This window comes from Uloborus diversus, chromosome 7 (assembly GCF_026930045.1).
Source record: "Uloborus diversus isolate 005 chromosome 7, Udiv.v.3.1, whole genome shotgun sequence".
In the NCBI taxonomy this organism is placed as follows: Eukaryota; Metazoa; Arthropoda; class Arachnida; order Araneae; family Uloboridae; genus Uloborus; species Uloborus diversus.
In genome coordinates, this window is record NC_072737.1 from 80,617,208 (window position 1) to 80,633,430 (window position 16,223).

Below are 16,223 nucleotides of genomic sequence, written 5' to 3' on the forward strand. Positions count from 1 at the left end.
GATGAACACCATGCATAGAAAAACCTTGTCCTCAGATATCCCACTTATATTTAGCCTCAAGAACCTCAACTCCAGGGTTGCTAGGATATTCTAAAATTTTGCTTATATATGCTCCTACTTAAAAGGTAATACAATAAAACCCTCTGGAGTGGACATTAGCAGGAAAACAAAGATATTTGTCAGAAAAATATGGATGACTGCAATTTTTTTTTTTTTTAAGTTGACTGAATTAACAGTGTATCGTAACACTTTGCACCAATTTAGCATTTTGATGAATTACTTTTATCGAAGATAAATACGATAACCTATTCCAGAATCTATATAATGCATTTTTGTAGGAATGCTTGCCAATTGGTAAACGTTTTAAATTCTGAATTTTAAAGCATTGATGCTTCCGAATTTTCCTATGACAACTGGGTACAATTTTGAGCAATCTAAGCTAAACAGTAAAAAATCTCAAGAAAGCTTACAATAAAGGCAAGTTTTTATTTGTCTAAGCTCAATAAAAGAGCCGACATATCTATACTCAAAGAGCCACTCAGTAAATAATTATTTATTAAGTTAAACTTTACCATTTATCAAATGTAAGCACCCTTAAATATAGAAATCATTTGAAATTAACTTTTATAAAAGAACAAGTCATTGATCAAAGAGGTGGAAGAAATAAAAACTTGGTTCCCAAAAAAGCACATAAAATGCATCTCATCACACCATCATTGATGAAAATATTTTGTATTCTTTCTCCTACTTTTATTTATTGATATTTTATTGATTTGTGATTATGAAGCCAATTTTTTATATCAATAGATTGATGTAGGTAGTTTCATTGAAAATAAATGCATATTGAAAACAACAGTTAGATCTAATAAAGATCAAATAAATTAAATTGAAAACTCTAATTAAAAACTATTTATTAATCACAGCTAATTTCCCTTCTAACTTTAAGGTTTTGAAAAGGCATCCAATACATTTATAAGATAGAATAAAAGTATTTTATAGCACAAACCTTTGTTTTGGTAAGTAGTATCCTTCAATGAAACCTCAATTTTTTAATGAACTAGAAAATCTAATGACTTAAATTTTAATTTCAAAATTCTGCCCAAATTAAAGTCACAAAAAACTTAGTGATGCTAGATTACCATAAAGATTCAAATCTTAACTAATAGCAGGATTGCCAACCTTGGGGAAACAATTTGAAGAGCATTTTGAAATTTTGCAGAGCTGCTCGGTATTTTACATAAAATTCAATGAAATAAAAACTAAACCACTTATCTAAAATTTTGAGCTTTGATAATCACGTTAAGTACTAACATAAAAATGAGAAACAGCTTTTAACACTATATCATGCTTGAAAATGCTCCGCCAGGAAATGTGGAGCAAGATAACTTTTCGCGGAGCTTCCCTATTTTTGCGGAGCAACTACGCAAGATACAGATCAGTTGGCAAACCTGTAATAGTGATCAATCAAAATGTTGACAAGAAAAAAACTCACTAAAGAAATAAAAATGTGTTTAAAACAATTTCTTTATACAGAATTTTAATACGAGGTGTGATAAAAAAATACGGTGAATAATTTTTTATAAAAAAAAGTAAGAAGGTTAGATAAAATTTGATTTAATCTCCTTCAAAGTAGTGTGCTTGGCAAGCAATACATTTATCCAAACGTTGACTGTAATTGGAATCATTTCTGGAAGGCGTCTTTCGGAAGGGCTTTCAGCTGCTCTGTCGTGCCTCTCTCAATGTTAAGGATGGTGTCAAAACGTTTTCCCTTAAGCAGTTTTGATTTTTTGGAAGAGCCAGTAGTCACGTGGAACAGAATCTGGTGAGTAAGGTGGATGTGGAAAGGCAGGAACACCTTTCCCGACCAAAAACTCACGAAACACCATCTTCCTTCGGTTCATCACTCAAAAGTTTGGGAACAAATTTTGCTCTCACTCACCTCATTTGCAACTCATCAATTAAAATGCTTTGAACAGAACCGTATGAGATGTTAATGACTTCCGGTAACTCTTTAATAGTCATTTGTTTGTTTAAACGACTCATTGTTTTCACTTTGTGAACATTTTCTTTTGTTTTTGAGGTTACTGTATGTCCTTCACACTTCGTCTTCAACAGATTCATTTCTGTTTTTAAACCGGACATACTACTTGTACACAGTCTTCAGAATTGCCACATTATCGCTGTGCACCAATTTAACCATTTCGTGTGCTCTTTTGCAACTTAAAACAAAAGTTAATGTTAATGCGTTTTTCGAAATTTATGTAATGCGACAGACACAATAAACTAAACCTCACTCTAGCAGCTCTGGCAGCTGATTGACATTTTTGCATGTGTTAAAACTTGTCCCTGCTAGTCTCAGATGATCATGCTACTGGATAAATCACAGCATATGGATGTAGCTTCAGCAGTTGCTGCTATAAAAATTAATTCACCATACTTTTTGATCACACCTTCTAAATATTGACAAAAATCCTAAAATTCAGAGATGAAATAACATTTATAAACTTACCTATCCATGAACATTATTTCTGGAAAATCCAATTTATTATGAATTTTTTCTGTTCTACCTAACTGTTGGTTAAACTGAAACCTAGAAAGCTCAAACAGTAATACAGGTGGCAGTCGGGTAAACCAACTCTAAAATAAATAAGAACTACATTAAAAGATAAACAGCAGTAAAAAATATTTACAACATCAAAAAATAAATTAATAAATAAATAATTAGAAGGATTACAAATACATGTAGGGAAACCTTTTGGTTTCCGATATACTTTTACAGGGTTCATACACTTGTGGTTAAAAAAAATTCCCCGACTTTTCCAGGTTTTTAAAAAAATTCCAGGTTACTCGCTCCATTCAAAATTAAGTTTAAATAGCAATATTTTCAAAACAAAATTGTTTAAAGTAGCAATGCGGAAGAACTGAAACTTTTCTCCTTAGATTTGAAAAAAAAAAAAATCTTTTCCCCCCCCCCAAATTTTAAGTTTTTTTAAACACTTTGTTCAAAATTGTTTTAATTGATTTACTAATTGTTGAAAACAAAGTGCTTCCAACTTATTTTAGCGTTTTCTCGATGTCATGAGTAATATTAGCGTTTTGCTGTAGTGGAGCAGCAATCTTTTAGCATTCGCTTTTGGTCTTTTGGTTCACAATACTCCTTTTTGTTTTCTTATCAGTATGTAACACAAAACATATGGAGCAAAATACAAAGCTATTTTTCAGTATAAATATGATTAACTTGTTGCATCGATCGCCATACCAGAAAATGCATAATAACAAAAATCAACATCCGCCGATTATAGGCCAATGCCAATAATCTTTTTTTTTTTTCTCTCTTTTGCTTATTAAAAAATGCTTCCATTAAAATTTTTCTTTTCTAGAAAATAATTAATTTTTTAAAATTCATAATTTGTTGCACATTTTATGTTACTTTCAATAGTTTACATAGAGATAAACATCCAATTCTGTTTTTGGAAGTTTACGTCTACTTCCATCATGCAAACGATCAAATATGGCGACTAAATGAAAAACTTAAGATAATAAGTAGATTTTTGAATTTGTAGCACAAAAGTAGTTATAAATATTTAATTATCTTTAAAAAACTACAGTTAAGTCAAAATAGTCAGTTTTTAGCACATAAGGGTCTAAAGCAATTAGAATTAAAAAAAATTGTTCTGAAGATAAATTTTCGCATTTTTCAAGAAAATAATTCTGACTTATCCGGAAAAAAGGCACATTTCGCGTTGTTTTCAATAGTTTGCATAGCAATAAACATCCAATGCCTTTTTTGGGAACTTCGGCACTTAAAAAGTCTTGTGTACTTCCATCTTGGGAATGACCAAATATGGCGGCTGCACCCAAAAATAAGAAGTAATTTTTTGAATTTATAGCATGAAAACAATTTCAAAATAATAAATCTTCATGAAACTACAATTCAGTTGAAAAGTTTTTAGCACAAATTGCATCCAATGAAATGAAGATAAAATTAAGTTTTAAGAACAAAATTTTTCATTTCTCAAGAAAATTATTTAAAATAATAATAATAAAACAATTTTCGGCACATTTTGTGATACTTTCATTAATTTGTAGTTAAAAAAACGTTCAATCATGCTTTGTTTTTGGAAACTTTGGCATTTAAGGATCGTGTCTACTTCTATCTTGTGAGTGACCAAAAATGGCGACTACGTTTCACACGTAGCTTAAAAGACTTTCCGATTTAAAAAAAAACGATTTTCCCAGATCACCCCCACCCCAATTTTCAGGATTGTGCTTCCGAAGCAGTAAATTGTCCTCTTCCCTGTTGAGTTTGTGCATAATTCTTATTCACCCGAGGAATTATTTTCTTGAGAACTATTGAGGGTCAAAAATGGCGGCTGCGAAAGTTTTTTTGAGTCGCCACTTTTTTAATTGCCAGTTTCATTTTGTCTCAAAATTTTTACAATTTAGGAAAAATAGATAAAAAGGAAGATTAGATCTCATGAAACAAAATTCCCAGGGAAAAATTAGAAAAAAAAATTTGGGGGGCAAATTTGGAAAATTCCCTGACATTTTTAACTGTTTCATTTTCCCTGACAATTCTAGGTTTTCCCGGAGCGTACGAACCCTGTTTTAGACCCTGTTGCCACTTTGCAAAATATCTTAATATATAAAAATCTTCTGTGAGGACGTTGTCACCATAAGGCTTTTAAACGGCTGAACCGATTTTGATCAAATTTTTTGTGTGTAATTAAGTTGTGGCAAGCATGGTTTCGAAGCGGGATGGATCAAATCGGAAACGTTTCTGTTAATTAGTTAATTTAAACATTTCATGGTTATAGCTCCCAAATGATTAATATTTATTTTAACCTATTGTTGAGTGAGAACTGAAATTAATATTTAACCCGTTGACAAAGGACAATAAGAAAGTCAGCTCTGCTTTTTGCAATGAAATTTCCTACTGTGATATGTCAGTTAAGAATAGATAAAACGTAGAGAGAGAGAGTGAGTGAAGCCTTCATTTCTCTCTTGAAAGCAACGATTTTATGTCCCGTGGTATACTATTTTAAAGTTAAGTACTGGAAGAAATCGGGTTTCTTTCACTAACCAAATAATCAGAAAGTACCCTACCTGCAACATTTGTTTCTCGGCTCAAATCCATCTGAGTTTTGGCATAAATGATAAGAATACTTTAAGGGTTATCAAACTAATCAGTACATTATTACAGGAAAAAACGGTAGAATTTAAAGACAAAACAAATTTTATTTTTTTTCTAAATAAATTACAACAGGGTAGTTCTGTACACAAAAGATCAGCGCAGTGGAAGATTTTTCTCTTTGGCGGAAAGAACAAGTTAGGGAATATATGAAGATCATTCAAGTATGCAAGGAAAGGTAGTAAGTGAGACAAATGCTCAGCAAGAGAGCAGGATTTAAAAGTTTTCGTTCAAAAGATCGGACCGCTAATCGATCAGAGTTCGCTTCGCTGACTGATCAGCTGGATAACAGTGAAGTGGTGGCTTAGCGACTTTGGCCATAAACAATAGAGTTGCGGGATTATTTGTTTGCATTTTAAAGCTTTTAATTTAATTTATTGTATTTTTTGTTTATTTGATAAAATATTTTAATTTGCAAAGAATTGTCTTTTTAGTTGAAGAATGTTTATTTTACATCGGGAGGGGGGAGTGAGTGGTTTTTGCTTATTCAGGGAACTGTTTTTACCTTAATCGTTTTTTTAAATGATATCCTTTTTATTGTTTTATTCTTTTTCATATGGAGGGCGTTGCAGCGGGATTTGCTGTTTGTTTTAGATGGGTAGTTAGTTTTTTACACTTAATATCTGAGGACGATTTTTATCCTTTTGAGTATGACTGAAGGAACAAATATTACAATCTATGAAGATCTTTCAAGTACGCGAGAAAAAATAGTTAATAAAACAACTGCTCAGTGGGCGTTAGACAAATCAAGTTGTAACAAATACACGTATTCTGACACCAAGCAGCTTAAAACATTTCCTTTTTACTTATTTTTTTCAACAAAAAGGTTCAAACACTTGATAGTTTATTGAAATTTTTCAATTTACGAAGTTTGAACAGAACAATGTGTCAGGTCCTCTAGTATGTATATATATATATACATATATATATACACATATATATATTATGCATATTTTATTAAGAAAACCGAACAGCTATATTTAGCATTACTTACTCACCTTCCCCCATTATTTTCACTACAAAAAACATGCAAATTAAACTTTTAATGAAACAAGATACTTTGAGAGAAGATAAAAATAAATTTATGCATTTTTCTCATGAAATAATAGCAGTAATAAAAAAAATCCTAAAAAAAACTACATTTCTACAAGAAGAAATTACTTTTTAATTTTAGATTTTTAGCACATTGACATTCAAAACAGTGTAGTTCCGTCCCCTCCCTGAGAACATTTCAACACTTTGCATTGAAATAAGCATTCAATTCTAGTGCTCGCTGAAGAATTAATAAAGAACTTAGTATTGCTTTAATTACTTTGTTACCAAACATGGCAGCTGCACTAACATACTGTCACATAGCCACAATGCTTGATCAAGATAAGGAAACTAAACAGTCTTTTATGCCATACCTCTTGTCCAGATTTTGACAGAACATCGTAGGATTCAATATCTTGAGACATGGCTGCTTCTAAGCTTTCATGTATATTAGCAAATCCATTCACTTGAAGAGGATATTGACCAAATGTTTCTTCGTTACAAAATGTTCGACCTAAAAAAAAGTTATTAAAAAGCATAAAAGTTCAAATAAAACATATCAACCTAACCATGCTGTATAAAGGAAGGCTGATTGTACTGAGAATCAAAATTCTATTAAGAGAGAAGAAATGAGAATGTTAAGAGGGGTAAAAATAATACTACTTTAAATGAAAAATTTTTTTTAAATGCTTTGAATATAAAGTATTAACTCATTTTAAAAAGAAGGACTGTGAGTGGAATGCTCCATTATTTAAACAACACCTTAACCAACACCAAAAAATGTTTTTTTTTTTCTTTTATTCTCTTTAAATGAAAACTTAAAAAATAATTTTTACTCAGCCATAACAACTTTACTTTATCACAGGGTTGGGTTTTGGAATGTCCAAAACTGGTTTAGACCAGGACAGGTGTTTTTTGTCGTCCAAAACGGTCCGAAAGTATCTTTTAAACTGTCCAAAAGTATTCTAACGCTAAAGGAGTGTAAGCTAATCAATTTGTATTTACTGCAATATTCGTAATGCAGAAATATAGATATAATTAAGTTTTAATTGTGTGTGATGAGTATTTGGTAATATTTTTCTCCAAAATGTTCATTAAAAAAATATTTCACTTAAAAAATTGCCCAATAACTCTATTACATAAAAACTTCCTCATGTAACAATTGGTAGTTATGAAAGGATATTCACAACAATACCAAGACAACCAATTTAAATTCCAGTCATAACTCAAAGGAATGTTATTAAATGTGCAATATTTAGGGGAGTGCAGCAAAAAAAGACTCAATTTTTTAATTGGTTTTTGCATATAAGTTTTACATGTTTTAACCATTTTTCTTTTTTTAATCACAGATGAAAGAACAATTAATTGATGATTAAATGTATGCACTTATATTTTATTGTGCAATTTCTTTAATTCATATTTGTTATACAATATATTCTGTAACTACAATGAACAAAAACTATAGTAGCTTGGCAATTTTTACAAACAAATTATTAGCATTTTCCTAAAGTAGTTAGGTGATAATTTAGTTTTAGATCATGAAATGGGCTGTAGTCAAAAGAAAATCTTTACAAAGCTGTAAAAGAACATTAAAAAAATACATTTTCCACTTCAGTTCAAAAATTGTCATTTATTGCATTTAATTATTGCACTATATTTCAAACACTTTCATTTGCACACATGCATAAATGCCAAAAATTTGGTTACTATTATGCAAAAAAAAAAAAAAAAAAAAAAAAATTTAATGAAGAATTCAAGTTTTATGTAACTAGATTAGAATCAGCTGTATAAATAAGTTACACATTTATACTGGAATGTTCACATTGAATAAATGTTCAATGTAAAACATAACTTTAACACATTTTGCTCTGTTTTTGATATTTTCTCACAAAAGTTTCTCTTAAAATGTAGTTTTGGACAAAAGGTAAAAACCATGGTATTTACCACAGCGCTCAAAACCTTGCCAACCCTACGTTAACAGTTTAAGAAGTTTAAAGTAACAGGTTACCACTCATCTAAACTATGTTTTTAATTATATAGAGTTTAAAATATGCTATACACAAAATGTAAAGAAATTGCCAAGTATATGAAAAATAAAATATCACTCAACAAAGTGGTTTAAAAATATTTAAAAACCAAATTTCAAGCAGTACAATAAGTTTTGATTCAAAACATTTTTGTGTGTGTGGGGGGGCTTAGAAACGGTTCTAGGAAAAAACGTCCCCGGAAATAACGTCCCTGGAAGAAAAGTCCCCAGAAGAAACGTCCCCTAGGAAAAAACGTCCCGTATAAACAATATTGAAATTTTATGCAGTAGATTAAAATTTTAGCAGTATTTGGTTGAATATATTGAATAAGAAAGGGTTTTATTGGCGCCATCTATTAAGAGCTAGTTAACAAGAGACGTACATCACTGACTTTGTGACTTGCTCCGATTCTCTACAAAAGTACGGCTCTAGTTAGCCAGCTAGCTAATAGATGGCGTCACTAAAATCATTTTAATTTTATGTATAGTTTTCTTGGGGAGCTTTTAGTTAAAAACTGAATTTCGATTTTTTATTCTGATTTTTTCTTTCTTTTTTTTTTGGTATCGCCAAAAGTAAATTTCAGATTTTAATATTTTAATGCTTTGTGTACGTCCCTGCTACTGAAACTGCGCAGAGGAAAATAATAAACTGACGTCAAGTGCGCAAGCGCTGCTTTGCAAACTGCATTTTTGCCGCCAAAAGAAAACTATTGACAGTGCTCTTCATTGCATTTGACGACACATGTTCATTGCTGTATTCTACCTCGTCTTGCAGTGGAAAGTGTATAGTTAATATTTGAAAATGTAAAATGCCTTTAACGCTTAAAAAATCAAATAAAGGTAGCAATGTTTCAAAACGAGTTTGATGTTTAAAAGTTTCTACATAGCGTCAAAGCATAGTTAACTGTGTTGTCATCATGAATGAGGTGTTTGAATTATTCGGAAAATTTTGCATTTTTTACAGTTTCAGAACTTATAAAATTTCACTATTGTTTTTAGTTTAAAAGAAAAAAGAAGGATATTCTGAATTGAGGAAAAATGGCGCCAAAATTAAGAGTAACTTGCTAACACTTAAACGTCTTCAAAATGCATTTCACTTCTCAGAGGTTAGAATTATTCATAGAAAATATCAAAATAGAGTATAAAAAGGTATTCATATATATTCAACTGATAAAACGTTTTATTTAAGAAAAATAATTATAAACTTCATAGCGAAACAAACGATTTCGCTATGAAGTTCATAATTATTTCTTTTTTTTTTAAATTATTTTTCGACACTTTTATTTTTATTGAGGGGGAGAGAGAGCATTATATCATCCATGTACGCTCTTATGAGAGTACAGAGAGATTCAAAGTTCGAAACATGAGCATTTGGAGCAACTTTTGAGACTCACGGGAGTATATTCCTCGCTGAAATATTTTTTTTACATCATTAAAACCGATCTTTTTGCTCTCTAGGGGAATGTTTTTACAATTTTTTCACTTAGTTTATGGCACAAAAAGTGTATAGGACTCACATCTATGAGCCCCATTTCCAAAAAAAAAAAGTGAATTATAATAAAAAGAAATAAACATATTGGAAGCATCCCCTCGTTTTGCAAAGTCAAAGTTGTGTCGCAGATCTTTAATGAATAACCTTCCCGTATTTATTAACGTACATTCACAGATGTACATTTTTAAATGAAATTAATGTTTACAATATGGCATCAATGTATATTTTTATTTCGGGAGACGGAACGCTCTCATTGTTCTTCACTTTATCAAAAAGTGATAAACAATGGAGCCGATGCATCCCCAGAAATATCAATATAGAGTAAGTCAGACAATCACGTCCCATCTAAGCAGAACTGAATCATTAAGGCATATTACCTTGACAGTCAGAAAATTCGCCCCACTGCACCAAGTTAAATGCCACACTTGAAATAACATCTTCAAAAAATTACTAATTTATGCATAAAAAAAATAGGGGAGGGTGAGCACAGTGAGGAGAAAAATATAAAGTTTGAAATATTTGGAAACTTTGTTTCAATTGGAAAATTTTAAAAGTGCAATTGTAATGCAGCTGAAGTGTACTAACTTTTGAGACACAAAAAACTTTACTACTACTATTTAAAGTTTTTGAGATAATGTAAAAAAAAAAAAAAGGAAACGCAAAATTTCGTCTCACTGTGCCCCATGAATGTGGTACAGTGAGACAGTATACAGGGCCCAGCGAGACAGCATTTATGGTTGAGTGACACATAATATGGTGTGTTCAACGTTTACAATCCAAATTAAACCATAATGAAAAAGATATTCACATTTCATCGCACATCCAAATAAAAAATTATTTTTCAAACCACAAAAAAGATTGATTTTGATTTGTATAATTCCTTTTTGTAGAAGCTGTTATCAACAATTTAATACCTTTATTCGGAACGAATGCAACATCTGGTACAGATGGTCAAACAAAAATAGTCAAAATAGTTTTACTTTTGTGCAGAAAACAAACGCACAAGTCTTTATCATTATCAGCTACCATTAGAACATTTCCAACATAAAAGTATTTCTGATTGATGGCAAATTCTGCAATAATTAAGTCTCCTTCAAGTGTCTCACTGTCCAACTCTTCTAATCCAGAAGATAGATTTTCACATTTTAACATAATCTGATAAAATATCAGATCCCCCTTTTAATTTTTTCTACCTCCTCAGTTGTGTCAAATAAGTTTACGATTGTTCTATGTTTTTGACATTTTTTTAAAAATTCCTTTACCATTTATTCATATTATATATTCATTCAATAGCATTTATTCATATTATACCGTTTATGCATATCATTTCTTTTACCATTGGCTAGGACTTTTTTTAGAAAAAGTTTTTCTCGTTGTTAAAATCATCACAAGGTAATCCGATATTAATTTTTACAAGGCAATGTAAAAATCTGTACATCAAAGCCAGACTAACACAAGTCACAGAATCGCTACTTTACAGGAGATTTGAAAATCACTTGTCTGACGAAGGCAAAGAATCGGAAGCGCGCTCTTTTAACGCTGGTAAGTAATTACAGAAGATTTTTTTTTTTTTTAGAATTACGTTTGCATGTAGACTAGGGTTCTACATACAATGCAGTTATAAACAGAAAATTGAAATATTTCAACTAACGTCAGTCTGATTCTGAGGTACCGAAATGATTAATTATATTTAGACTTCTTTGGCCATCTGTAAGCAAACCTATCTTTTACCAGGACGTGAAGTTAATCGGCCGGGACTGTCCTGGTCAAACCGGAATAGATAGGTTTGGCAAACCTATCTATACGTAATGTGATTTTTAACATATATTTCGACGTTTTCAAAACAATTTTATATTTACTATGCATTTGTGTGAAACACGAGTCGTAGAAAATCAAACTTATTGAGTAGTTCAGTTAGTTATTGATAGAACGAAAACTTAAACACAACTTTTAAGAAACAAATTTAAATACATTTTCATTAATAAAAATAACCGCAAATAGCATCACTACGGAGGGAAATGAAATTGATGCTTTTTTTTTCTTCTGTAAAAGTTTTCTAACTATGTAATAAAGAAATACACCAACAAACGCTACCTCGAATTACACGAATTCGGAGTTAGGTGGTTTCTTTCTTTTTATCACATGGCTAAGACAGAATTTATTCCCAGACTTGCCAACCTTATGAAAAGAAAAAACGGGAGATCCAGTCAAAGCTTTAAGGGAGAAAAAGGGAGATTTTAAACGATGCTATAATAAGTAAAAAACACTTATAACAAGTATTTATTTGATCTTTTTATGAAAGAGAATTCACTCGTATTATCGCTCTTATAAGTTTGTAGATATTTCTTTTTTTCAGACATCGCTAAAGATGAATGTTAAACTACAACGCACGCTGTAGATCAAGTAGCAAGATGAAAACACGCGGCGCAGTTGCATGCGTCTGAAAATTGAACGATACCGCGAAAAGGCAACGGCGCATGCGTGAGATAGAAGTGGAAGTGCGAACATAGAGTTAAACCAAAACACCATCTCCGGAAGCATTTCGGTCGAAACTCCGAACGCACCCATCGGATGTTTGCCGCTCACCTTGCGTTCAACGAGCCTCACCGGACGACCGGTAAGTAACCGGTTACTAACCGCAGCGTTCTATGATGAACCGGTTACCACATCTGTTACCATTCTAAGCAGTTGATTGGAGCAAGTGATCATTAGCTGTCACGTGATTAACTAACCGGTAGCAACGCCATCTATTAGGACTGTGAGTAACTATTTTAAGGAAGAAAATTAAGTTTAATTTTAAAAAAAAAGAAAAAACCCGAAAAGAATTTAAAAAACGGGAGAAATGGATACTCAAACGTACAACCGGGAGAATGGAGTAAAAAACGGGAGTCTCCCGTGAAAAACGGGAGAGTTGGCAGGTCTGTATTCCACCAATGTATTAGCGGCTTTAATTAGTTTTCAAAAAACATTTACACATTTTAATACAGGGCCGTTGAGGTAAATCCGGAAAATGGGACACAAGTATTAAAACTCTTATAACGCAAACAAAAAGGATTTATTTTGTACACAACTTTGCAATATTATAGAAAATATGTTATAAAAAGAAATTTTTCTATATAGCCGCCGTTAGCTGCCACCACTCGCTCAAGACGTGACCGGAACCGACCGCATGCATGTTTCACCTCCTTCCTGTCCACGTTGGGCACCACCTCAGTAATGGTGGCTCGCAGCACGTCCTTGGTATTATGAAATTTTGCGTTAACCTTTTCCTCAACTACGCCCCAAAAGTAGTAATCGAGAGGATTGCAGTCCGGGCTGGAGGGTGGCCACAAGTCGGTGTCCAGTGGTAGGGCACATTACTGTGAAGCCACGCTTGGGTTTTCCTCGACTTGTGGGCTGGTGCTGAGTCCTGCTGGAAGACATAATCTCTTCCGGCGGCCACCATGTCCATCCAGGGCTTGACTACCGTTTCCAATACGTGAATGTATCCATCAGCGTTGATTCTGAGACCTTCTTCAAAGAAATGAGGTGGCATAACATCCCCTTCGCTGCTGATAACCTCAAGGACTATGACCGCTGCTGGAAATTTGGTGTGCATGACGGTGGGCACTTCTGAAGCATCCACTCAACTGACCTGAAGATAACACCTGAAGATAACCACTCAATAATCTCCTTTGGTGATTTACCGGCACGAAGGGACTCAAGGATAGCTGCTCTTCTGTCTTGTTCCCGGCTCATGTTGTTGCTTGTTGTAACGTGTCTATATGCGCGCCCTTCATGACGATATGAACTACACATTGGATAACCTATTCGCAAATATGCACTCAACAACCGCTAGAGGGCAGTTAATAAACAAATTCCGGATTTACTTCAACGACCCTGTATAATGTCACTGGTATAGCCACCAGTAACATTCATTAACCAGATATCAAAAGTATATATATTAAAGTTTTAGTACCAAACATTAGTAACTACCAGTTTTTTGAAAGCGACTTTTTTATATTTATTCCATTTGAATGATAGCACGCGACATTGTCTTCTACCTGTATAACAAATATCTAAAAATATATAACAAATATCTAAAAATATGTCTCCTTGTTTTTTGATGCAATGTTGTGAATATTTACAGTATATGAGGTGCAGTGATGCTAGTTAAAGACTTTTCAACTAAGTGTTCAATCAAACACAGCACAGGATTCAATTCGTCACTGGAAATAATAAAACACTTTGCATCTCAATATTGTTTACTCGGGACGCTTTCTCATCAGGGACGATTTTTCCCAGGGGACTTTTTTCCAGGGACATTTCTTCAGGGGACGTTTTTTTCCTGTCACCCTTAGAAACAAGGAGTGTAAAAAACGCCTGTATAGTGTTTGCAATATGCAGAATTTAGAAAACTATCAGAAGGATGGCAAAGAAGAAGATCTAAAAGATTGAAGCACAATTGCACACACTATGCTAAAATTGCATAATAAGCCTATTTGCCACATGCATACTAAAAACGAAACAAAAAAAGTTAATACACTACAAAGAAGTCAAACTCATAGGACAAAGGTTCTCAAGCTTTTTCGGTTTCTCAGGGTGCCACAACTCCCAGTTTAGGAACCCCTATCATAGGAAGTTTGTTTTAATCAGTTCGAAATTTTATTCAATGAATAAACTTTGCTTCAGCATAAAAAGGCAGCAAAATTATTGGTTTTTACATTTAACAAACTTTTATCATAAAATATACAAAACATTCAAAACTCGGAGATCTGTGCAACCATACAATCTAATCAAAATTTGTGCATTGAAAAGAAAAATCGTACAAGTTGACAATTCTGGATCATTAAGAGCATTTGAACAATACAAGTTATGAAGCTAAAACAACAAACCATTGAAAGAAAATCATTTGATAAAGAAATGATTTTTGAGAAGTAAAGCTTACCTTCATTCAGCCCTTCAGAAAGACAATGACCATAAAATAAATCTAGCATTGGATTTTGCTCAGAACCTTCCATCATGCTTTCTCTGTAACAGAAAATGAAAACTATGAAATCTACAGAAAATGAAAAAAAGAAGAAAAAAATACAAATATAATAAATTTGTTGCAGCAACTAGTCACTGAAAAAAACATTGTATACATATTTCTTATCCTTCGAAAAATAATTTGACCAATTTCTGAGAAACATCACTTATGCTCACATTTACTTGAAAGTACAGTTGAACCTCGTTAATCCAAACACGCTTAAAACAAATTACTGCTAAGATGAGAAACACTTTTTATTCCTGTACCACCATTTACCACTTATTGTTCTTCCTACTGGAAGAACTACAGTTAAGACAAAATGATTTTAGAGGTCCTTTTAAGTTTGCTTTGGCAAGGGTTTGACTGCCATATGCACACAAGAGAACTTTTTCCATAAAGTCAAAAATTATATTGAGCTAATATATACCAAAACATACTAGATTTTAGAGTTTATTACGAGCTAATACATTAGTAAACTAGAAATAAGCCACTGTTTTCATCTTTAGGCTGTATTAACAAATAGCAACATGTTAATGCTTTGTTCAACTTTCCACTGAAGAGCTTCCTAAATGGCTCAAAAGTCTTTTGTGAAACATACTTACATGGAATGTTTTAGGCTTTTTGCAAAAACTTATTAGAAGAAAGGTAAAGTTTTCTTAAAATCAATATTAAGAGAGGGAAACTGACCCCTCTGGTTTTAAAAAACTAATATAGTTACATTTAAGTGAGGGTGCTCAAATGGTAGATGCGGAGGGATTTGAGATGCCATGCCATATAAGCGAGTGGCTGTAGCAGTTTTTTGATATAATATTCATGGAGTTTTAACCCTTTGACACTCCAGGAAAAAGCTGAAATGACGGGCCGTTGACTGTTGAAAATATAGGTCAGTGATTTTTTTTTGCTATTTCAGCCTGACTTTAAATATTAACAAATATTTATGTTACATCTAAAAATTATTTCAAGCAGAGCTTACCCGTTATCACCTGAGTGTGAGGAATAAGAATTCATTTTAAATGCTTCTTCTAACCACTCTAAAAGTTTATGACTAAATTCACTAACATCCTAAAAAGAAAACAAAAGGAATTAATATTCAAATTTAAAAAGAATACAGATATGATTAAATTGTGATTAGATTATACATAGTTAATTTCAATTAATATGAAAAGGCAAAAATTACATACTGTTTTATAAATATATTTTAAACTCCTAAGCACTATACATTATGCAAAAATGACTTGTTATTATTATTTAATTGCATTCATTTATTTCTTGGCTATAAATTACATTCATTGGAATATCTTACTGAAAAACGTGAAAGAATAAGAAAACAACTTTATGCAAGAAAATTAAAATCATCACATTTTGACTCCATGTTTTTAAATGCTTTGAAAAGTATAATTTGTTGAATTATTTTCGATTTTATGAAGATTTGTTATAGTTGATTTGGGAAAATCAAATTTTGGTCGTCATGACT

The 16,223-nt window shown here is 32.1% G+C and overlaps 1 protein-coding gene across 1 annotated transcript in view; it reads right to left on the reverse strand.

Moving 5' to 3' along the window:
• LOC129226759 (ubiquitin carboxyl-terminal hydrolase 25-like) overlaps positions 1 to 16,223 on the reverse strand; it is a 106,312-nt gene that overhangs the window by 75,436 nt on the left and 14,653 nt on the right. The window contains exons 7-10 of the mRNA XM_054861389.1: positions 15,723 to 15,811; positions 14,669 to 14,751; positions 6,598 to 6,737; positions 2,510 to 2,637 (exon numbers count right to left, since the gene is read on the reverse strand). Coding sequence (XP_054717364.1) covers positions 2,510 to 2,637; positions 6,598 to 6,737; positions 14,669 to 14,751; positions 15,723 to 15,811 — 440 coding nt within the window. The remainder of the gene's footprint in view (positions 1 to 2,509; positions 2,638 to 6,597; positions 6,738 to 14,668; positions 14,752 to 15,722; positions 15,812 to 16,223) is intronic.